This window comes from Bison bison, unplaced genomic scaffold, assembly GCF_000754665.1.
Source record: "Bison bison bison isolate TAMUID 2011002044 unplaced genomic scaffold, Bison_UMD1.0 scf7180017864040, whole genome shotgun sequence".
In the NCBI taxonomy this organism is placed as follows: domain Eukaryota; kingdom Metazoa; phylum Chordata; class Mammalia; order Artiodactyla; family Bovidae; genus Bison; species Bison bison.
Genome location: NW_011494612.1, coordinates 3052278 through 3075901, shown reverse-complemented (window position 1 = coordinate 3075901; position 23624 = coordinate 3052278). Strand labels below are relative to the sequence as shown.

General features: G+C 38.0%; 1 protein-coding gene across 8 annotated transcripts in view; it reads left to right on the top strand.

Annotated features, from left to right (window-relative positions):
* Nucleotides 1–18223, top strand: part of MECOM (MDS1 and EVI1 complex locus) — a 636448-nt gene extending 618225 nt beyond the window's left edge. For all 8 annotated transcript variants that reach the window (XM_010835205.1, XM_010835204.1, XM_010835206.1 and 5 more), the window contains 5 exons: nucleotides 3644–3813; nucleotides 6254–6398; nucleotides 10633–10869; nucleotides 11698–11881; nucleotides 16683–18223. In XM_010835205.1, coding sequence (XP_010833507.1) covers nucleotides 3644–3813; nucleotides 6254–6398; nucleotides 10633–10869; nucleotides 11698–11881; nucleotides 16683–16817 — 871 coding nt within the window. In that variant the 3' untranslated portion in view covers nucleotides 16818–18223. The remainder of the gene's footprint in view (nucleotides 1–3643; nucleotides 3814–6253; nucleotides 6399–10632; nucleotides 10870–11697; nucleotides 11882–16682) is intronic.
* Nucleotides 18224–23624: the final 5401 nt, after the last annotated feature.

Here is a 23624-nt window from a genome sequence, read left to right as displayed (position 1 = left end):
CTGGGATTAAAATTTAGAAGAGTCCTAATTTCTTGACTCATCTTCTTATATCTCAATTTAAAAGTTCTAGCAGTGTCTAGAATAGAATAAACTTTTAAGAACTGTTAGTCATTTTTAAAATTAAGTGTTTTCTCTCCTCAGTGATTCATGCTATTTTAATTGACAATAATCATAACCTTGTAGTCTCCCTTTTCCAAGCCTTAAATCTCTGCTAGGAATTAACAACCCAGATATATCTTAGTTTTCCCAGTACAGCTAAGTCAATGTCTACAAGTCTTGATAGGATGTTTAAAGAATAAATTTTACCTTGAGAGGAGGAAGAAAGGAGTAGAACAGATAAAATAGAACATATTATAAGAAGGGAGCAGTTCCATCAACAATTTCTCAACTGCTTCTTGGCCTATTCTCTTAAGAGAATCGTCAAAATCAGCCATATGACACATGGAACTATATTTAATTTTAATATTATTCTTTACAAATGAATGATCATAATCACCATCTCCCTTCCAGTTTTAAAATATCATCTGCGTTGTTCAATGTGCAATGCCTTGCACATGGTTTTAGATAATTCATGAAAATTTCTTCAAAGAATGAATGTTAGTTATTTTAAGTAATACTGTAATTTTATTTTACTTTGACATTCTTATGGGTTGCATATGTGTAAAATTATTTTTATCTGAATGTTTACTTTTTTCATTAAAATAAACAATTTATCAGCTTTTAAATACTTCTTTATATACAAGGATAAGAAAGTGGGAAGACCAATGTTCATTTGAAAATAGTTGAAACTTTAGGAGAAAACTAGAGAGACTTAAACTCAGATAATAATAAAGTATTTTCTTAAATCCTTTGCTTTCCTACATGTTCTGTAAATTAGTAATTATAAGTAATATTTCCACTTTGTATGTGATAGATTGCATTGGATATAATAGGTTTCAGAGAGATATAAATGTGGGAAGTGTTAGATGATTTCCCTTTTTGAGAAAATGTCATATCCAAGGAATTCTGCTTAAATGGAAGGAAAGATTTCCACACTTATATTTTGTTATGGCCAAGGGTCTGGTATGCAGCTATGATATCATGCTCATTTTTCTCTTTTTTTGTACCTGAATTCAGTGAATTTATTCTGCCCCATAAATGGTGCTATTATTATATATGTATTTTTAACAACACAAATCAGAATTTTGCATAGCTGAGGATCTTAAACAATTATTTGTTCAGCTCCTCTGTTTCACAAGTGAAAAAATTCGGATCCACATACGCTAATTGCCTTCTGTAACTGTTGTCGTTTAGTTGCTAAGTTGTTGTGTCTGACTCTTTGCGAACGCATGAACTGTAGCCCGTCAGGGTCCTCTGTCCATGGGATTTCCTAGGCAAGAATACTGGAGTGGGTTAACATTTCCTTCTCCAGGGGATCTTCCTGACCCAGGGAACAAACCCGTGTCTCTTGTGTTCTATAAAATCTGATATTAATAGATCCCAAATTAAAACACAAATCTAGAACTCTGGGTTTTTGTCTCATACCATGATCTCAAAGGCTCCCATACCCCCTGTGTTTACCAGGATGGTTTAATCATGTATAGTTCATGAGTGTGTTATGTACTTCTTTTTAGAATTTCTGAAACTTAGGATCTGATTTGGGGGTTCTTTATCCACTTACTCCCTGGTAGCTCAGACTGTAAAGAATCCACCTGCAATACGAGATACCTGGGTTTGATCCCTGGATTGGGAAGTTCCCCTGGAGAAGGGAATGACTACCTACTCCAGTATTCTGGCCTGGAGAATTCCATGGACAGAGGCCACAGTCCATGGGGTCGCAAAGGATCGGACACAAATGATCAACTTTCACTTCACTAAACACCTACTAACTTACTGAAGCACTCAAACTTTTGGCCAAGATGTTAGCAGAGGAAAGATAGAAAATAAAAAATGCTTTTTGGTTAGAACTTCCTTATTGACTGAATTTATTCATGTTAAAGTCGATGCCATTTATTAGATTTAAAGCTTCTATGCATTCAAGCAGTTTGAAGCATGTCAAAGACAAAATGTTTCTTCCTTGTGATTTCTGTAGAAATTATTTTAAGTGAAAATTATTCTAAAAAGTTTAATGAGAGTTAAAGTTTTCTCTATCTGTGTTTTTTAGGTTATTCTGCTTAGGACAACACAATTGGGCTCATTGTACCATGGTTCTCATTGCAGTGAACCTTGGAAGTTCAAAGAAGGCCCATATATATATTTTTTTTTTTTCCAAAATCAGAGGCTTAATTATCAATGTGGGATCTTATCCATTTTTAAATTAATATTATTAATTTAAATTTGATGGACCTCATGATGCCAGAACAGTTTTTTAAGGGGAAATTAAATCAGCCCTTGAGTTGGTTTACTGATACTATGCCAAAGTAACTAGTTTAACAAATTTATGTTCCCCACTGGACTAACTAGATTTCTGGCATCATATGGAGACAGCCGTAGAACACTTTCAGTGGAAAGGGTACTTTCTCATGTTGAGCCCTTGAATTGGTGTATCTGCATTCAGAAGTGGAAGAAGAAGTGCCCTTCACACATGGGAGAATGAATTAAGGATTTTTTGGTTATTAAGTTAGACATTTTCACTTAAAAGTCATCTAGAGAAAGGTGATTTTTCCTTTCAAGAAACACACAAAAAATCATATAAACAGCTAACACAATCTTTACTTTAAAAGGCCAGAGGGAAAAATTGTGTCAATTACCACTTTTCTTCCTTACCATAAGAGCTGGTGGGAAGTTGGGTGGGATGATGAATTACTTTTTTATTTTGTGACTAAAGGAGAACTTCAGTAATTTATGATTTTTGATCATAAATATCATGGAAGGCAGAAACAATTAGTCAATCAATATTATGTGCTTTCTTGAAAAAAAAACTGACCTGGTTTAGAAAAATAGAAATAGAAAACTGGGAGAAATTCAGAATATTGTGGGGGGATGGGTAAACAAAGACCTTGTGCTTTCATTCAAAAAGGAGAATTTAGCACCCTTTTCTTTTGTAAAGGTTTAAAGGTTAACACAGTAAAGGCTTTGGGGGCTCCTAATCACTACAGATTATGAAAATTAGTGTCTTTGCTATCAGACTAAACTGTTCACATTGCCCCGGTTTTAAAGTTAGAAAACTTTATTGTTATTTTGCAGAAGATAGCAGAATTTCCTTTAGGATTAGCAGTTGAGAAAGTGAGTTTACTAAGAAATTATTTAATCAGGCTCTGAAATTTTGAATGTAAAAAAATGATTTTCTTACTTTATTTGAAGAATACTTGAATTTGTTTCCTGTTTGTTTACAGAAGGTTTAATTGTCCCAAGTGGAAAATAAAACTGCTACCATTTCTTAATGTCTTTAATTTTGTCAGTTTTGCTTGAAATACTAAAACTGATTACCTGGGTAAACTTGTGAGCAATCAAATCATCAGTATTTTATTATGATTTTTCACAAAGTTATAAAAATTTTTGATGCAGTCAAAGTCATTTACCAGAATTGAAATCTTGGCAATGTGGAGAGTGATCTTTGCTGCAGTGTTGTTTTATGGGTGATAATTTTGGAGATCTGGTTTGCTTGTCTTGAGAAATGTCTTTTGATTTGCTTGCAAATATTTGCTCTGTGTTTGCTTTTCAGATGCAAGTACTGTGACAGGTCCTTCAGCATATCTTCCAACCTGCAGCGGCATGTTCGCAACATCCACAATAAAGAGAAGCCCTTTAAGTGTCACTTATGTGATAGGTGTTTTGGTCAACAAACCAACTTAGACAGACACCTCAAGAAGCACGAGAATGGGAACATGTCTGGTAGGTCATTGACTGTCTTCTGAGGAGGAGATGCTTGGCTTATTCTTATTTTAAAAGACAGTTGTGATCGCTCATCTCTCATTCCCCTTTGACACGAGAATCAGATCCTATTGTGAAAATTTGTAGCACTTTTCCCTTGAGATTTTTGAACGAAGTGAACTGTTAAATAATACACAACCCAGAGCTTCATTTGGACCATTTTATTTTCTGGATGCATCTCAATGGGCAATCTCGAGCACAGAGAACCATAGTTGGAACTCAAAGGAGACTGATGAATCATAATTTTCTAAATTACAGGGAACAATCTTTGACCCTGTTGGCATAGAACGTGGCCACTGGCCTGGCCGGGATGACCAGAGTGGAGCCCCATGCTCTCAGTATTAACCTAGAAACCACAGCTGCTTTTGCAAACAGTCTGCAGTTCAGAAAACTTCTCTAGGGGACCTGTTTTACATATGAGAGATAAAAGACTGTCAGCTTTATCAGAGTAGCCTGTAGCAAATGCTAGTGGTGTGTGATTTTTGGTCACAAATTCTGATGCAAAATTAAGTTTAAAATGGCAAAAAAAAAACTAGCCTTCCTTTAACCCAGGCTTACTAATGCAGTTAGCAGAAGACATGGTGGCTTTCTTGCCTTTGACTTCTAATGTGTGTGTGTGTGTGTACTCAGTGGCTCAGTTGTGTCCAGCTATTTGCAACCCCGTGGACTGTAGCCCACAAGTCTCCTCTGTCCATGAAATTTTCCAGGCAAGAATACTGGAGCGGGTTGCCATTTCCTACTCCAGGGGATCTTCCTGATTCAGAGATTGAACTTGCATCTGTTGCATCTCCTGCATTGGCAGGCAGATTCTTTACCACTGTGCCACCTGGGAAGCCCTTGGCTTCTAATACTTAGATAACATTGACCAGCTGGCATATGTGTGTGATGCCAATCTTATGTACTGTAATTGTTTCTAGAGAATTAAGGGAATGACTTGGCAATGAAGGGAGGGGGCATGTATGGAATCCCTGAAAAGAGATTTTAAGAACAGAGAAAAGTTGGATTGATACAAAGTAGTCTTTCCTTACGGAGAAGGCGATGGCACGCCACTCCCGTACTCTTGCCTGGCAAATCCCATGGATGGAGGAGCCTGGTGGGCTGAAGTCAGTCCATGGGGTCGCTAAGAGTCGGACACGACTGAACGACTTCCCTTTCACTTTTCACTTTCATGCTTTGGAGAAGGAAATGGCAACCCAATCCAGTGTTCTTGCCTGGAGAATCCCAGAGACAGGGGAGCCTGGTGTGCTGCCATCTATGGGGTCACACAGAGTCGGGCACGACTGAAGTGACTTAGCAGCAGCAGCAGCAGTCTTTCCTTAAGGAAATTATTTTATTATTAATCCTTCCTCTAGTGTAAAGGGACATTGCTTATGATTTTTGAATGAACTATGTACTATTTGTTTCCCTTAAAGCCAAAACTCTAATGATCATGGTTTAAAAATATTGGATTTTAGAGACAAGAGTCTAATCTAGTACTCAAAAATGACAACACTTTCTGCATACACCCTTATGGTATATCACTATAATTTTTCTAGTCAAAATTATTTCAGAAAACAAATAAATAATTTAAAAAGTATAATGTGTCAAAATTGAATACTTATTTGTTGGCCCAGATTATAACTTCATGAAGCTGAAGGGTATTCTAACCACTTGTGTTTGGCATCTAGACTATTGTGATGAACTATCAAGCCACAGATATTCTGTGGGCAAGATAAACAAACGAAGCAAATATTAGTATAAAGTTTGACCACATATTATAAAGAGTTTATAATTTGTAAATGTATGGAAATTTTAGGCAATCTTTTGATACAGCTATTTTGATTCTAATTTTATAGGTAAGGAAACTGAAGAACCTTCTATAATCCACAGACCCAATATTGTCTTATTAATACTGTCTCAAGACTGGTGTGTTCTGGGTCTGCCCACAGCTTAGCTCAACAAAGCAGAATGCCATATTTCCAGCATGTGTTCAGGCTTTATTTGATAACATACATTAGCACAGGGGCAATAAATACATATTAACTGCCACCAGGACTGGGTATACAGTTTTTTCTGGCAGAATGTTCTTAAGACCTTTCTACAATTTGCCTTACTCTGCACTCTCATTCTACGAATAAAAATGTTCCTATATCACAGTGGAGGAAGCTGGTGGGAGAAAGAACATCTTTGGGAGATTGTACCCCATGATTTCAGTGGTTCACAGTAGTCCCCATTATTCACTGGCACAGATACTGTGGTAAAATTGGGAAGACCTTGACCTCCTAAAGTTTTCATTATTAATACTTGAAAATACTTGAAGACTTTAGGAAACAACATTGATCGAATGAAGAAGGTGTGAGATTTCAAATAAGTCGCCCTCTAAATGATAGTCTTTTTCACAAAAGGCTTTCTGTCCCCTCAGGTACGGCAACATCATCGCCTCATTCTGAACTGGAAAGCACAGGTGCAATCCTCGATGACAAGGAAGATGCTTACTTCACAGAAATTCGAAATTTCATCGGGAATAGCAACCACGGCAGCCAGTCCCCCAGGAACGCCGAAGAGAGGTAAAGCTGGTCTTCCCCTTTTTAAAGTCAGTGATTTCAGAAGTGAACGTTTTGAAATACATTTCAGTGCTCATTTTTGTGACACTGCTTTACTCCTGCCACCAGTGGTTGGTGTTTGTTTAGTACAGATTAAATACCAAATGTTCTTCTAAGCACTTTATGTGTATCAATGAACTTAATTACCCTAATACCCCATGAGATAGGGACTGTAATTATGTAATTTTATCACTGAAGGAATGGCAACATTGAAGGTTAAATGACTTGCTAAATGTCACATACGTAATAAACGAGATTTAACCTAGGCTGTCTGGTTCTGTAGCCCACGATTTTAGCACCATTCTATTCCACCTCTCTTTATAGCTAATTAGAATATTTTACCAAAACTTGGCAATTAGAAGGGAAAGCCACACAGGGGTTCAGTTGAATCATTGACTAATGCTGATTACTATTATGTATCATATTATGTATAATGTATACATACAGTGTGGAGAAGGCAATGGCACCCCACTCCAGTACTCTTGCCTGGAAAATCCCATGGACGGAGGAGCCTGGTAGGCTGCAGACCATGGGTCGCGAAGAGTCGGACACGACTGAGCGACTTCACTTTCACTTTTCCCTTTCATGCATTGGAGAAGGAAATGGCAACCCACTCCAGTGTTCTTGCCTGGAGAATCCCAGGGGCGGGGAAGTCTGGTGGGCTGCCGTCTATGGGGTCGCACAGAGTCGGACACGACTGAAGCGACTTAGCAGCAGCAGCAGCAGCATACATACAGTGACAGTGTGAGTTGTTCAGTCGTGTCCACCTCTTTGCAACCATGCCCATGGATTGTACCCTGCCAAGCTCCTTTGTCCATGGATGGGATTCTTCAGGCAAGAATACTGGAGTGGGTTGTCATTCCCTTTTCTAGGGTATCTTCCCAACCCAGGGATTAAACCTGGATCTCCTGCACTGCAGGCAGATTCTTTACTCTCTGAGCCACCAGGGAAGCCCCATACATATAATGTATGACTGTATATATTATATGACCATATGTATCTATATATGTTAACATTATATGACTATATGTATCTATAGATATTTATACATAAAATACGTATTGTCATCCAAATATCTTTTTTGAAACCATTTGTGACTTAATAAGATTCTGTCACTTCTTTATATGCTTTCAAGTGCATCCTTATTTAATTCCAGCATGTTTGTTTCAGTGGGTATAATTACACTTGTTTTTAGTGACCTGGTGTGCTGGATTCCTCGTCATTCTCAACATCAAGCATATATGGCTTAACTGATATACAAATAGGGCTTCTCTGGTGGCTCAGCAATAAAGAATCTGCCTGCAACGCAGGAGATGCAGATTCCATCCCTGGGTCGGGAAGATCCCCTGAAGAAGAAAATGGTTACCCACTCCCGTATTTTTGCCTGGGAAATCCTGTGACAGAGGAGCTTGGCAGGCTGCAGTCCATGGGTCGCAGAGTCGGACACGACTGAGCAACTAACAACAACATAACAATCTAGCATTTTATGTTTTATGTGATATAAAGGAAACATTATTTTACCCAAACTACTGGGTTTAATTTTTCTTACCTATAAGTTATAAATATCTGGCATTGAGAACTGTGTTATTCTAAATGTAACTGTCCAATGGCCTATTAAATTAGGATGCTGCACCGTAAATTTTAATGTAGCCTGAAATTAGTTAATGAAAGTTCCATTACTTTTTATCACGCAAGTGTTGTTATTGTCCTCTGTTTTTGATGCTATTAAAAGTCAGAGTTGTTTCAGATAGTTTTCCACTAAAGCAGTATTAAATAAGCCTTATTTTCCAAGATTATATAAAAATATATGATCACTTCTGTTGTTTAGCTTGTATAAAAGTGTCTCTAAGGGAAAGAGGAGAGAATATCTGCTATGGCATGACTCTTCCAGCTTCTGAGAAGCCGGACAAAACGAAACTTTGTGCTGTTGGGCGTATCTCTCCCTCTGCTTGCCCATGTGTATGTGTGTGTGTGTGTGTGTGTGAGAGAGAGAGAGAGAGAGAGGGAGAGAGAGAGAGAGAGGGAGAGATAGAAAGGCAGAGGTGAGGCAGATACTCAGAAGTACAAAGTACTAAGGACAAGTAAGAAAGACAGTCATGATCTTATATTTTAATAATGATAGTTACATGATACAAATAAGAAATATCGAACAAAAAGCACCATTTGTGTTCTGAGACACCTATTCAGACTTCAAACCCTTAGTTGGAAATTTGTGAACCATAAAGCTGCAACATCTGGCTTCAACATGTCTAAACAGCATAGAAGTAAGAAGACTGAGTCATCTAACTTTTCTCCCCTCAACTCCTATCAGACTACTTTTGATGAATAATTTATCTTCTATAAATTGCCACATTTGAAGGCAAAATTAACAAATAGGTTTTCTTAATCACGTTGGCTTTGTTACGTTTGGTTTTCATCCATGCACTCTTTTGTTCTTTTACTTTTTCTTTCATTTATTTTAAAATAACAATTTCGATCCATTCAGGCCAGCAAGTTGGCAGTGTAACTGGAAACTAATAATTTATGTCTGTGCAAAACATGTTTTCATCATTCTTTGATAAAAGAGGTTAAGTGATGGATTGTATAAAAAAAACTTAATGATGATATGACTTTTTCTGGTCAAATGAATTTTTTCTATGTGCCTCTGTCACACCCAGGATTGTTTAATTTATGCATTTTTTTTTCTGTCCTGGGAAATCTAAATATAAAATTATACTCATTTTTTTTTAAATGTGGAAAATTGATGGGGGTCTATTGCTGGTTTCTGATTTTCCATAACCTGAAAAATAGTTACATTGTGAAAATTGTACATGACTGTAACAATAATTTAGCAGCCTCAGCAAGTTTTCTGAGTTAGTAAATATATAGGACTACCGGATGCCAGCGTGTATGCTAAGTCGCCTCAGTCATGTCTGACTCTTTGTAACCCCATGGACTGTATGTAGCCTGTGTTAGGCTCCTGTGTTTCAGCATGGGATTCTCCAGGCAAGAATGCTGGAGTGGGTTGCCATTTCCTTTTCCAGGGGATCTTCCTGGTCCAGGGATCGAACCCGCATCTCTTGAGCCTCCTGCATTGGCAGGCGGGTTCTTTACCTTTAGCGCCACATGGGAAACCCACCTAGACACCTACAATTGTTTAATTTCTAACAAGCTTTCTGTACTTGGGCAAGTGCCTTAACCTCTCTGATCATATATCTTTGAAAGGAGGAAGTTAGGAGGGATTCAAACATTTATAATTATTTTCTAACAGTTTCATCTTAATCTTGCAATGAAAGAAATTCAGCTTATACATATTTTAATGTTTCCTTTAAAGCCTGAAAAGCTTATCCTCATTTCATAAACGTTCTCAAATGTATTAAATGGGGACTTCTATGTTATTAAACATTTTTTATAATTAAACTTTCGAATTACATATTGCAATCCTTGCCACCACTAAAATATTACAAATGATGCTTTAAATATAATAGGCTTCTTTTGCATCATTATATTACACATATAAACTTCAAAAGATATTTGTACAATGACATTTTTATGTCATTTCCCACCCCAGTGTTATCCTGGGAAACAAGGAATATTTTTACATTCAGACTATCACGGATAATTTGAACAAAGTACAAATAAATGAGTTCTCAATCACTTCCAAGTCTCAGGAGAGTGTTTAAGTGCCGTATACCACTGGTGTCACCTAGAAAGAGCAAATACTGGTTGGTCCTTGGCAGCCACTCTAACACTTTCTTTGAACTCTTAGATTCTCTTAAGCATGCATGTTGAAGCTTTGGCAGTGTTGCTTATGGGTATGAGTTTTCCAGAAATCTGTTCTCTTAAATGGTACCTACTTCTATGGTAATTAGGTAACTTTATATAGAGAAAAACCTGTGTGTGCTTTTTATATCATATATAACAATATCATTTATCAAGCAAAGGCCTGATAAGAAATAGGAGACTAAGATTGTTTTCCCAGTTCTGCCAGAGGTTCCATTTATAATCTGAATAATCACACAATTATTTTTTTCATTTTTCCATTTGTGAGATTACATTTTCCCATGGTTGCCATAGAGCATAAATGATAAAAATTTACTCTAGAAATGTGGAAAACCTAAATTATTGCTAGAAAGACATAATGTTAATAATAGAGCTAACTGCATGTTTTGAAATGACACCAGTAATTGAGCCTGCTTCTTTTTTATGCTTTTGAAAGAATGAATGGCAGTCACTTTAAAGATGAAAAGGCTTTGGTGACCAATCAAAATTCAGACTTACTGGATGATGAAGAAGTAGAAGATGAGGTGTTGTTAGATGAGGAGGATGAAGACAATGATATTACTGGGAAAATGGGAAAGGAACCAGGGACGAGTAATTTACATGAAGGAAACCCCGAGGATGACTATGAAGACACCAGCACCCTGGAAATGAGCTGTAAAGCATCCCCAATGAGGTGAGAAGCAAGGGTGGATCCACAGAGGGTTACGATTCCTGCTGCTCTGCTCTTTCACAAGCACGCTATTCCAGGGCATAAGCAATTTGTGAGCAATGAATCGTAAAAACTATTTGAATTAGCAAGGCATACGCAGTGGATTAATTTTAAAAAGACGGAAACAAAGTGGCCATGAACATAATCCTCAGCATATAAATACATCGATAGATGTGGAACTCTGATTAATCTGAGTAAGGAAGGGTAAATGAAAGGTTAAACAAGTACACAATCACTTATTTAGACTCTACCTATAAAACTCAAAGAAAAATAGAGCTTTGGGCATTATCTAATTTATTCAATTTATCATGTGTTATTCAAATATTATTGAGAGAAATATCACTTTATTTGCTGTATATGGAATCTATATAGATGACAAATGTTTAAAAGGAAAACATTAGCCCAATAATTAAATTGACTGGAATATTATATTTTCATATGGATAATTGGTGCCAACTGAATATCATCATAACTGGCTTTATTTTAAATGGAAATTGTATGAATTCTGTCTCCACTGCATTGCTGACTTCACATGTCATTGACTTTAATTCTTTATCTCAAATATATTCTTGCTTTAGTCATGAAAAATCTTAAAAGAAATATATGTATAAGATACAATATTTGTAAGTTTTTTGAAGAATTCAAGAATCGATGGAGGCTACTTTCTACTGCAAATATAATATGACGTTTGACAAGTGTATGAAATCAAATGAAAAGTGATTTGGTTGGATATCAAACTGAAAAAGAAAAAAAAAAAACAACCCTCTGTGCTTTCCCATTGGTTCATTTTAGGTATAAAGAGGAAGAGTATAAAACTGGACTTTCTGCTCTAGATCATATAAGGCACTTCACAGATAGCCTCAAAATGAGGAAAATGGAAGATAATCAATATACAGAAGCTGAGGTGTCTTCTTTCAGTGCTTCCCATGTGCCAGAGGAACTTAAACAACCGTTACACAGAAAGTCCAAGTCACAGGTACATACTTTCCTGCAGTATAGCATCCTGGTGACATTGTGCCTTTGACGCCAAAGGCAGATACTCTTTGCAGTGTTCTAGATTCTGAGCAGGTTCAGATGCTTTACTCCAAAGGTTCCTATCTCTGCCTATGACTGAATCCAAAATAGTTAACTGCTACAGCAATTAATATGACTGGATTCTGCACAGAAATTTCTGTGACAAACCCTGACCTCCAATAATCCAACCTTTCCTTTGCAATCACCTTACTTTTGTATAGATGGTCCATAAACATTTGATTGCACCTATTTGGAGTAGGAAATGGCAACCCACTCCAGTATTCTTGCCTGGAGAATTCCATGGACAGTACATGGGGTTGCAAAGAGTTGGACACAACCTAGCGACTAACAATTTCACTTCATTTGTATATTACTTCAGAATTATTTTCTAATTGCTTTATGTCTATAATTTTTGTCAACCTAATTATATTTTGATATTTTTGGAAAGTGAATTCTATCCCCTGTTCTTTTTTCTTACTGTACATAGTTAGTAACTTCCTTTGTAGCTCAGTTGGTAAAGAATCTGCCTGCAATGCAGGAGACCCAGGTTTGATTCCTGGGTTGGGTGGATACCCTGGAGAAGGAAATGGCAACCCACTCCAGTATTCTTGCCTGGAGAATCTCATGGACAGAGGAGCCTGGCAGGCTATAGTCCATGGGTTTGCAAAAGTTGGACATGACTTAGTGACTAAACCACCATACATAGTTAGTATACAAATCAACTAATGATAGAATTTAGAAATAAACTAAATTTAGGAGGGTCAGAGTTGAAATGAATTGCCAAAAGTCTATAGCAACTTAATGGCAAACCTGGAAATTAACCCTATCAGTTTTAAATGAATGAATGAATGGTACCCAAGTTCGATGGGGTTTACAGCAATCTATCAGCACTATGGTAACCAAAATAAATCCATCTGAGGATCTATAAATATCATTGAAAAGAGCCTCAGTTCTTCTTCCACAAAAAAGGGAATCGGTCCTTTCTGCTTGACATCTGCACTCAACCAGTTTGTTTGCGCAGGTCCTGAAAAGAAGAAGAAAAAAACTTTCTGTCGTAACCATATTTGTTGGTCACTTTGGTTTAATTGTTTGATCCTGAGTTCATTTTGGAGGTGCCCCTACATACCAAACCGTGTGACTGTATTCATTACTACATTTGGAAATTTTCTATTTGGCTGAGATGTTTTGGGCCATCTTAATAGCAAATGTGGTCATATCTCAACTAAAATGGGAAAAACGTTATCCCACTGGGATAGTACCAATTTTAAAATATTAGTAAATTCAATAAAACGTCTTAAGATGTCATGTATGGTAACAGACAAAACAAATGTTTTTTCTGAATTGAAGTGAAAGCAGCCAGCCTCATCTCTGACTAGCTGCACTTCTGTGGGTTTGAGAACATCACTTCACAACTCTGGGTACCATTTTCTTACTGTAAAGTGGGGTGAGTAGAGAAGACGTCTAAGATCCCTTCCTGCTCTATCATTCAATGGTGATAAAAATGAACTTTGCAATTTCTAACGTTAAAAGTAACCCAGCCAGTTTAAACATCTCATTTTCACCTGGAGACAGCCATAAGAAGTGGCTAATGTTTTTTGTTTTTTTTTTAACTCTTAGTTTCCCATTTTTCCTTCCTTATTGATCAGAGAAACTGGGGAGCCAACTTTTCTTTTTTGAAAAAAATTATTTTCATGATTCCACCCCAAATTATAAGACATTACAAGGCACAATACTGAAAATTCCTGTAATTGTCACAAGTGATAGAAAGCAAAGGGTCCTGGGAACCTAGAAGTATTGGAAGTGATATATTTCAGTACCGGCATTTTGATATATAAAGTCCCTGCCCAATTGGGCTAACAATTACCCTCACGAGAAATACTAGAATTTTGCAATTTTTAACTTGTATTTTTATTGTTACTTTATAATGTCATATTGGAGAAGGCAATGGCACCCCACTCCAGTACTCTTGCCTGGAAAATCCCATGGATGGAGGAGCCTGGTAGGCTGCAGTCCATGGGGTCGCTGAGGGTCGGACACGACTGAGCGACTTCACTTTCACTTTTCACTTTCATGCATTGGAGAAGGAAATGGCAACCCACTCCAGTGTTCTTGCCTGGAGAATCCCAGGGACGGGGGAGCCTGGTGGGCTGCTGTCTCAGGGGTCGCACAGAGTCAGACACGACTGAAGCGATTTAGCAGCAGCAGCAGCAGCATAATGTCATATATATATGTATATATATTTATATCAGTTTGAAAATGGTGACTTTGTTTCATGAGACTTTATTCTTTCATTCCATTGTTGCTGTCAGTTTTGTGCTGAGCACTGATCCTTGTGCATGAAAATGTTTATTTCCTTTGATTACCAAAAGACAGATATTCCATATTTACCACTTTCTAGAATCTGAATAGATTCAGATGCTTTACTCAAAACTCATACATTTACTCTGTGATTTTTATAGTGATTGAATGGAAAATAGTTGACTAATACAGCAGTGGCTGCCCTCTGCATGGAATTTTCTCTGCAAAACCTATCCTACAAAAAGGTAGTTTCAGGAGGCATGTATGCATGCACACTAAGGTGCTTCAGTCATGTCCAGCTCTTTGTGACCCTATGGACTGTAGCCCACCAGGCTCCTCTGTCCATGGGATTCTCCAGGCAAGAGTACTGGAGAATTGCCATTCCCTTCTCCAGGGGATCTTCGCGACCCAGGGATCAAACCTGTGGCTCTTATGTCTCTTGCAATGGCAGGTGGGTGCTTTACCACTAGTGCCACCTGTGATACCTGCTGTTTCAGGGTGCGTGCATGTGTGCTATATCCCTTCAGCCATGTCCGACTCTGTGCGACCTTATGGACTGTAGCCCGCCAGGCTCCTCTGTCCATGGAATTGTCTAGGCAAGAATACTGGAGTGGGTTGCCATGCCCTTCACCACAGGTAGTTTCAGGATAACAGGTATTATTCACATCAGGCACGCTAAGCTAAACACTTTATGTAAGTTAGTGCTTGTGGTTCCTCCACAACCGTTGGAAGTAAGTTGTTATTATTATCCACATTTTATACGAAGGAAGTAACCTTGAAAGATTAAGCAACTTGCCCAAGGTCACACAGCTAGTTGAATAGAGGCAGGATAGAAGCCAGGATTAAAACTTAGGATTTCAAAATTTTCTCTCTGCTCCCTTTTCTTTTTCTAAATACCAGAATGAGTTTTGTTAAAACCATGTCAGACTAATCTTTTATCTTGATCTGTAAATGTGAGTACATAATGAAATAAAGTTAAGTGCTCATTTCACCCATACTTTAAACCTGAAAAGGAGAAGGACTCTGTATTATTTATCCTTAACATCCTAGGACCTAGCACAGTGCCTGGCATAGAGTAGATGCTTAAGAAATATTTTTTAAACGTCTGCTGAGATTTTGTGGAGGTCCAAAAGGCAAATTGCATGCAGAAAAGTCAAATGTGTACATTTAGAGCAGTGACCCAGCAAATCAAAATCAGCCCGAGAGGGCAGATTTTCTAACTGTATGCCATGATTACGGAAGAAACCGCAGACCGGCCACATGTCTCAGCATGACTCCCAGAGATGAAATTCTGCTTCACAACAGAGGCATTTTGTCTTTGTTTACCGACAGTGGAATGTCTTTGGCAGGACTTTAATGATTCCACTTCAGCAGCATTTTGACAAGCAAGTTAGCAATGGATGAGACCAACAATAGCAAATCAACAGTGAAAAGTTCACTCCCAAGTCAAGACCAAACATTTCATTTGAATATTTGACTTGGCAGCAAATGGGGAGATTCTCTGAACAGTTATTTAGAATTTGACATGATAATAGGTAAGAGAGTACTTCCTCACAGAGCACCCCTGTACATCCTCTGTCTGGCAAACCCTGGAGCCCAGGGGTGAGAACTTTATTGGGTCTTGTGATTTGTTTGAGTTTTTGGTAGAACCTACTTGATCTACCTCGATTTTCAAGGTCTTTGAGTGTCAGCATTGACTATTTCAAGCTTGGAGGGGAAGTGGAGAGAGGACACTGGATTTGGGCAGATAAGCTTTTATTGATGACTTTCCTGGTGGCTCGGATGGTTAAGCATCTGTCTATAATGTGGGAGACCCGGGTTCGATCCCTGGGTTGGGAAGATCCCCTGGAGAAGGAAATGGCAATCCACTCCAGTACTATTGCCTGGAAAATCCCATGGACAGAGGAGCCTGGTAGGCTACAATCCATGGGGTCGCAAAGAGTCGGACACGACTGAGCGACTTCACTTTCTTTCTTTCAGTGTCTAGTTAAGTGACTTTGGGCAAGTCTTTTCACCTTCAGGGCTCTCAGTCTGTGGCATGCTTCCTCTAGATGCTTCCACAGTGCTGTCAAGGCCGAGTTGTCTCTTATATGTATTTTCTGTTTCAGTTGTAAGCATTCAGTAATATTTTGGGTGAGTCAAACATGTACATCAACAGTGAAAGGGTGGTTATTATATTTATGGCTGGGGAGGGGGATGACTCCTGTTTCTTAATGGAGGCATAATTGTCATTCTAGGTAGGATCATTAATTTTTTGTTCTGCAGATTGTGTCACTTTTGTGGCCCTGAGGCACTGAAGGCCAGCAGTAACTCCATGCCATTGTAACACACAAGAAATGTCCCTCCCTTTTCCCAACACACCCATGAGGGATGCTCCTTCTCAGGAGCATTCACCCAAGATAGCCTTCAAATGAAAAGCGATGTTTTTCAAATGCCATTTACCGATTCTCTCCTTTCTACCCCAGGCATACGCTATGATGTTGTCATTGTCCGACAAGGAGTCCCTGCATTCTTCATCCCACAGTTCTTCCAACGTGTGGCATAGTATGGCCAGGGCCGCAGCAGAATCCAGTGCCATCCAGTCCATAAGCCACGTATGACATTCTCAAGGTTGACCAGAGTGGGACCAAGTCCCACAGTAGCATGGCTCTTTCACGTAGGACTATTTAAAAGACTGCTGAGCAGAATGCCTTAGAAACCTGAAGGGTCACTCATGTAAAGTCTGGGGACCTTAAACGGAAGGATTAAAAAAGAAAAGAAAGAAAGAGAAAGAAAGAAAGAAAAGGAAACTATTTATTCTCGATATTTTGTTTTGCACAGCCAAGGCAGCTGCTGACTTCTGGAGGATCAATGCGACTTAAAGTGATTCAGTAAAAATGAAAACCTTGCTGGGCAGAAGGCGTCTTCCCATTCACCTTGCCCTTGGGAGTGGGTGGGTGAGAGGAGCAGTTGAGATGGCGGCATGAACACTCCATAGAAACTGAATTCTTTTTTTGTACCTGACACATGATTGGGAACAGTTGCTTTTAATTACAGATTTAATTTTCTTGCTTTGTTAAAGTTTTTATGTAATTTAACCCTTCGAAGACAGAAGTAGTTGAATGAAATGCACACTTGATTATTATAGAAACTGATAACAGGGAGTTGCCCATTAACTTTTGCCTTCTTTAAGTACATTGTTTAAAACTAGGGAACAAGGGTATGTGTATATTGTAAACTATGGATGTTCAGATGCTCAGAGAGGTTAAGTCAGTGAAGTAACCTGTTCATCACCAGTACGGCTGTACCACTACACTAATAGAAGGTTTGCCAAATCCTTGTAATAACATCTTAATTTTAGACAATCATGTCACTGTTTTTTAATGTTTAATTTTTTTGTGTATGTTGCGTGTATCATGTATTTATTTGTTGGCAAACTATTGTTTGTTGATTAAAATAGCACTGTTCCATTCAGCCACTACTTTCTGACGTCCGAGGCACACCCCGTTTTGAATTGCAAGGACCAAGGTGACTTGACCTGTGTATGGGAGTGCCAAATGGTGTTTGGCTTTTCTTAACATTCCTTTTTTTGTTGTTTTGTTTTCCTTCTTAATGAGCTAAATACGAATAGATGCAACTTAGTTTTTGTAATACTGAAATTGATTCAATTGTATAAACGATTATAATTTCTTTCATGAAAGCATGATTCTTCTGATTAAAAACTGTACCCCATATTTTATGCTGGTTGTGTGCAAGCTTGTGCGATGTTATGTTCATGTTAATCCTATTTGTAAAATGAAGTGTTCCAGACCTTATGTTAAAAGAGAGACGTAAATAACAGACTGTATTCAGTTATTTTGCCCTTTATTGAGGAACCAGATTTGTTTTCTTTTTGTTTGTAATCTCATTTTGAAATAATCGGCGAGTTGAGGTACTTTCTTCCAATGCTTTGTACAATATAAACTGTTATGCCTTTCAGTGCATTACTATGGGAGGAGCAACTAAAAAATAAAGACTTACAAAAATGGTTATTTTTCCCACAGTGTTGTATTTTCCCTTCTCATGCAATTTTCGTTTCCCTTTGGGATCCAGTGATTTAAAGATATGCCGTCTGGGACTCTGATGTCCTAACAGATACATGGAATGTAGAGCATGTGTGTATAGACATTTGAGATGACATGAAAGATAGCCCTGGGCCCATGGGGAATTGGACTCTCTTCCACTCATTGCTCTGGAATTTCTCCATGTGGTGCAAAGTCAGGGCTCAGGTGCAATAGTACAGGGTCCTTAGGATTACCCCACATCTGCAGTACCCATTTTAGTTAGGACAGAGCAACCTAGTTTTTTTTCTTCTTCTTTATTTTATGTAGTACATGCCAAAAGGTGTTCTGTGCTTATTTTTGTTTTTAATAACCCAAATTCTGTTAACTGATTCACAGGAGGATGGGGACCCTTTAAATTTTTGATGATCATTTTAAGTCTTTGTTCACATCAAAATATAATTTTTTTCATGATTAGAATCAGAGGGTAGATATGATTTTGAGTTTTCTTTCTTTACCCCCACCAAAAAATTCACTGTATATTGCTACAAATTCTTCAAAATAATCACTTAGCAGTTTCTCCATTTTCCATGGGATTGACCTCTTATGATTTCTTTAACCATTTCACTTCTGTTGAAAATTTATGTTTTCTGCTTTTCAGTAGTGTAAGCAATGCTATTTTAATTTTCATGGGAGTAATTTTCCTATGTGTTCATATATGTATGCACAGGTTTGAACCGTGATGAGTGGTATTTCCATATTATAAATTCTCTAGTGGAGGAGCCATTATGAATATTTTTTGAACCTTAAATATTATGCCAGTTGTTTGAGAATGTGGCTTTTCAACCAGGCCAGCTGTAGAGGTTTCAACAAGGTCTGCAGATTAAACAAGTATGACACATAGAAGTAGATCCAGACTAATTTCCCTGTTTGTTTATTTATTCTTTCTTAGCCAAATTGCCAGATATGGAGAAACTTCCTACATCCTTTCTAAATGTCAGTAGTATAAGAATTAAATACGGGGGAGAGGGGATAAATATTGCTTTTTAAATAGAAAGTGGGCACGGGAAGTATTCAGAAAATATACTAAAACTCTAAATCTGGTCTACACAGAAAGAGAAGAAGAATCTAGTGTTTGAGACATAAGAACAACACATTCAAGAAAGTGGAGACTGGGAACGTGTTATGCATTTCCCTTTGTTTTAAAGAAAAAACCTATAAATTCTGAAGCTGTTTGAATATTCTCAACGCTACTGAATTCTTGTTAGATTCTGAGCATGACAGTTGTTTGCTAATGCTTAGCCCCTCCAAATTCCAAAGAGGTTTTCAAGCCTCACATTTCTGCTTTCTTTTACATTCATCTCACCGTGTGGTGTCCTGCACCACACGGCCCTGTGGGGAGACCATGAGATGTGGTGGAGACAATGTTGGATTTGGAAGGTGAAGACCTGAGTTTAAGTTCTGGTTCTATTTCTTTGGTGGCTTTGAGGTCTTAGGCAAGTCATATACCTTTCAAAATCTCATCTGTAAAACCAGGGTAATAATACCTGTTTCTCCTGCTACTGTACTAGGTTTCTGTGGATGTTGAAAATCAAAATATATTTTTAGAAATATTTGGGAAAAGCTGAACACATGCAGGCACTTCATAATTTTTATGGTGGTAGTTAAGAGAATAGAATGTGCGTCTGTGTGTGTGTTTATACACATGTGTTTATACTATGTTAAAAAGTTTTTAGAATATAACAGAAATCTAGAGTATACAAAAGTGGATATGGACCTTTTTTGGAAAAACTATTGAAATATAGTTGATTTGCAATGTTGTGTTAGTTTCAAGTGCATAGCAAATTGATTCAGTTATACACATGTGTGTGTGTGTGTGTGTGTGTGTCTGTGTGTGTATTGTTGTTTACACTCTAAGTCACATCCAACTCTTGTGACTCCATGGAGTATAATCTGCCAGACTCCTCTGTCCATGGGATTTCCCAGCAAAAATACTGGAGTGGGTTGCCATTTCCTTTTCCAGGGCATCTTCCTGACTCAGGGATGGAACCTACATCTGCATTGGCAGGCATATTCTTTAACCACTGAACCACTAAGGAAGCCCATATATATTTCTCTCTATATATATGTATATATATGTTCCTTTCCAGATTCTTTCCCCTTTCAGGTTATTACAAAATATTGAGTATACTTTTCTGTGCTATACAATAGGTCCTTGTTGGTTAGCTATTTTATATATAGTAGTGTATATCTGTTAATCCCAAACTCCTTATCATGTTTCTTGAATAAATATGTAGCTTGGAAAAATAAGAAAACTCAGCCCTTTGAGAACATGAGCCATCCAGTCTAATTGCTGTGTGCTCTCCAGAAATTCAAGGACAGTTAAGAAAACACATTCAAAGAATAAGCACGCACATACTTTTATTTTCAGATAATGACCATCAACCAATCATTATTTTTTATACAGAATAAATAAAATGAGCTATTCATTTTTAAAACTGACTGTTATGCCAGTGTCATGCTAGGAATGTGTACATCCATTAGCTCCATTAATCATCGCAGCAAGCCTGCATGCAGGAAGTATTATTCCTGTTTCACAGATGAGGAAACTGGAGCTTAGAGAGTCTTAGAGCCTATTCTACTGCCACCCTGCTGGGAACGGGCTGGCTGAGAATCCACAGGTGCCAGGCTCCTTAGCCCACGCTTAGTCAAGCATCTCAGACCTCTGGGTTCAGGAGCAACTGAAGAAGTCCAAAAAGATCTGTTCCAAACCAACGCTATGTGCCAAGAGAGGCACAGGTCTAACAAGGCTATGTCTCCAAACCAAGAGAGTAAGGTTGTTGGAGATTCAAATATGCCCCAGAGACATTTAAACATCTGAGTCTTGACTGTGAAGAGTTTGAAAGGTAAGCGCCAAACAGTGGTTCCTGGGCTTTTTCTATTCAGATTATTTCAAGTCAGAACCATAACACTTGTCCTCTTAAAAGATCCTAAATACTTCCTTAATAGGAGGGAGGTCTGAGTCATTTTGTTTGCATATTTTTAACAGGTAGCTTGAATGTCTTCCTTATCCCTTTTCAAACAAAAATTTACTCCAAACTTACACTTGAAATTATTAACATGACATGAGTTAAGCCCTTTCTAAAATAGTTAGCAGACTCATTGTGAGAAAAAGCAAAAGTGAAGGCAAGTAGAGTTGATAGTGTACTTATTTCATATTCTACAGGTTCAAAGAATTATTAATCGAAGGATTATGGGGAGAAGTGGGATGATTGAAAAAAAAACAACAACTAATAATCTGGGTCCAGAAGACCCAAAGAGAGTTTAGAGAGCCAACCAGCTCTTCCCTCAGGAGACTTTGGTTAGTATCTAATTGTTCATTATAGTCTGCATAATTCATTTATGAATACAAGAGATTCTCCTTGGTGCAACATTTAGAAAATGATTAAAATATTTATAAAAAGGAATGTAGAATGGAAACCATCAAAAAATCCAGAAAATAAAAAGTGCTGGCAAGAGTGGAGAAATGGGAAACTTTGTGCACTGTTGCTGGGAATGTGAAATGGTGCAGCTACTATGGAAAATGGTATGGCAATTATTTTTAAATATTAAAAGGAGAACTACCATATGATCTAGCAATCCCATTTCTGGGTATACATCCAAAAGGAAAACAGAATATCAAAGAGATTTTGTCCATTCATATTCATAGCAGCATTATTCACAATAGCCGAGAAGTAGAAGAAACTCAGGTGTCCATTGATGAATGAGTTAGACAAACAAAACATGTAGTATACAGACCATGGATGTGGAGGAAATGGAAACCCCCTCCAGTGTTCTTGCATGGAAAATCCCATGGACAGAGGAGCTTAGCAAACTACAGTCCATGGGGATGCAAAGAGTTGGACAGGACTGAGCAACTGACCATGCAAGCACAAACAATAGAATATTAGCCTTAAAAAGAAAGAAAATTTTGATACATGCTACAACAATGGTTCAACTTTGAGGACATTATATTAAGTGAAATAAGCTAGTCACAAGAAGACTAATACTGTGATTTCACTCATACGAGGTACCTGGAATTAGTCAAATTCATAGAGCTAACTAGAATAGTGGTTGCAGTGGCTGGGAACTTGGAGGGATGGGGATCTGTATAATGAGTATAGAATTTCAATTTTGCAAGATGCAAAGAGTTCTGGAGGGGACTTTCCTGCAGTCCAGTGGTTAAGACTGCATTTCCAATTCAGGGGATGCAGGCTTGATCCCTGATCAGGAAACTAAGATACTAGCCACATGCCACATGGCCTAAAAAGAGAGAGAAAAAAAAGGGAGGTTCTGGACATTTGTTGCACAACAGTGTGAATGCACTCACCGCTATTGAACTGTACACTTAATATGATTAAGATGATAAATTTTGTGTTATATATGTTTTTACCTAAAGAAACCTGAGCACTGAAGAATTGATGCTTTTGAACTGTGGTGTTGGAGAAGACTCTTGAGAGTCCCTTGAACTGCAAGGAGATCAACTAGTCCATCCTAAAGGAGATCAGTCCTGGGTGTTCATTGGAAGGACTGATGTTGAAGCTAAAACTCCAATACTTTGGCCACCTGATGCGAAGAGCAGATTCATTTGAAAAGACCCTGATGCTGGGAAAGATTGAGGGCAGGAGGAGAAGGGGGACAACAGAGGATGAGATGGTTGGAGGGCATCACCGACTCAATGGACATGGGTTTGGGTGGACTCCGGGAGTTGGTGATGGACAGGGAGGCCTGGCGTGCTGTGGTTCATGGGGTCACAAAGAATCGGATGCAACTGAACTGAAAGTAAAAGAAAAAAGAAATAATGCAATACCTCTCTATATGGTTCCTTAAGGTGAAAGAACCTAATTCTATTCAGCTCAAACAGAAATGAATTACCAGGTGCATATTAGAGGGCTCATAACAATTGAAGGGAAAGCTGGGGACCCAGGCCTAGATCATAACCCAGAACTATTGGGTACCCAAGCTGCAAGCCACAGGCAGCCTCTTAGCCTGCTGTCATCAAGATGAATTATCAACTACCATTATGTTCAACATTTTTTTTTTTTTGGTCAATTTGGGTCTAGATTAAAATTCTAGAGATAGAGCATGAAAATGGCTCTACTTAAAATCCTACTTGATTAAGAGTACCATTAAACTCATCTAAAAGTATGGGGCAGAAAAGGCTAGTCCCCATAGAGCCAGATTGAGAGAATCGTCCCAAACAAGTGAGAATCAATTATGGATGTCAAAAACAACAGTCCACACCATCTGAATGACAGGAGAACTAACAAACATGTAAAGGCTAATATTTTCAGTGTAGGACAGAGTTTGGAAATGTCAAGGGCAATCAGAGGTGTAACATGATAGCAC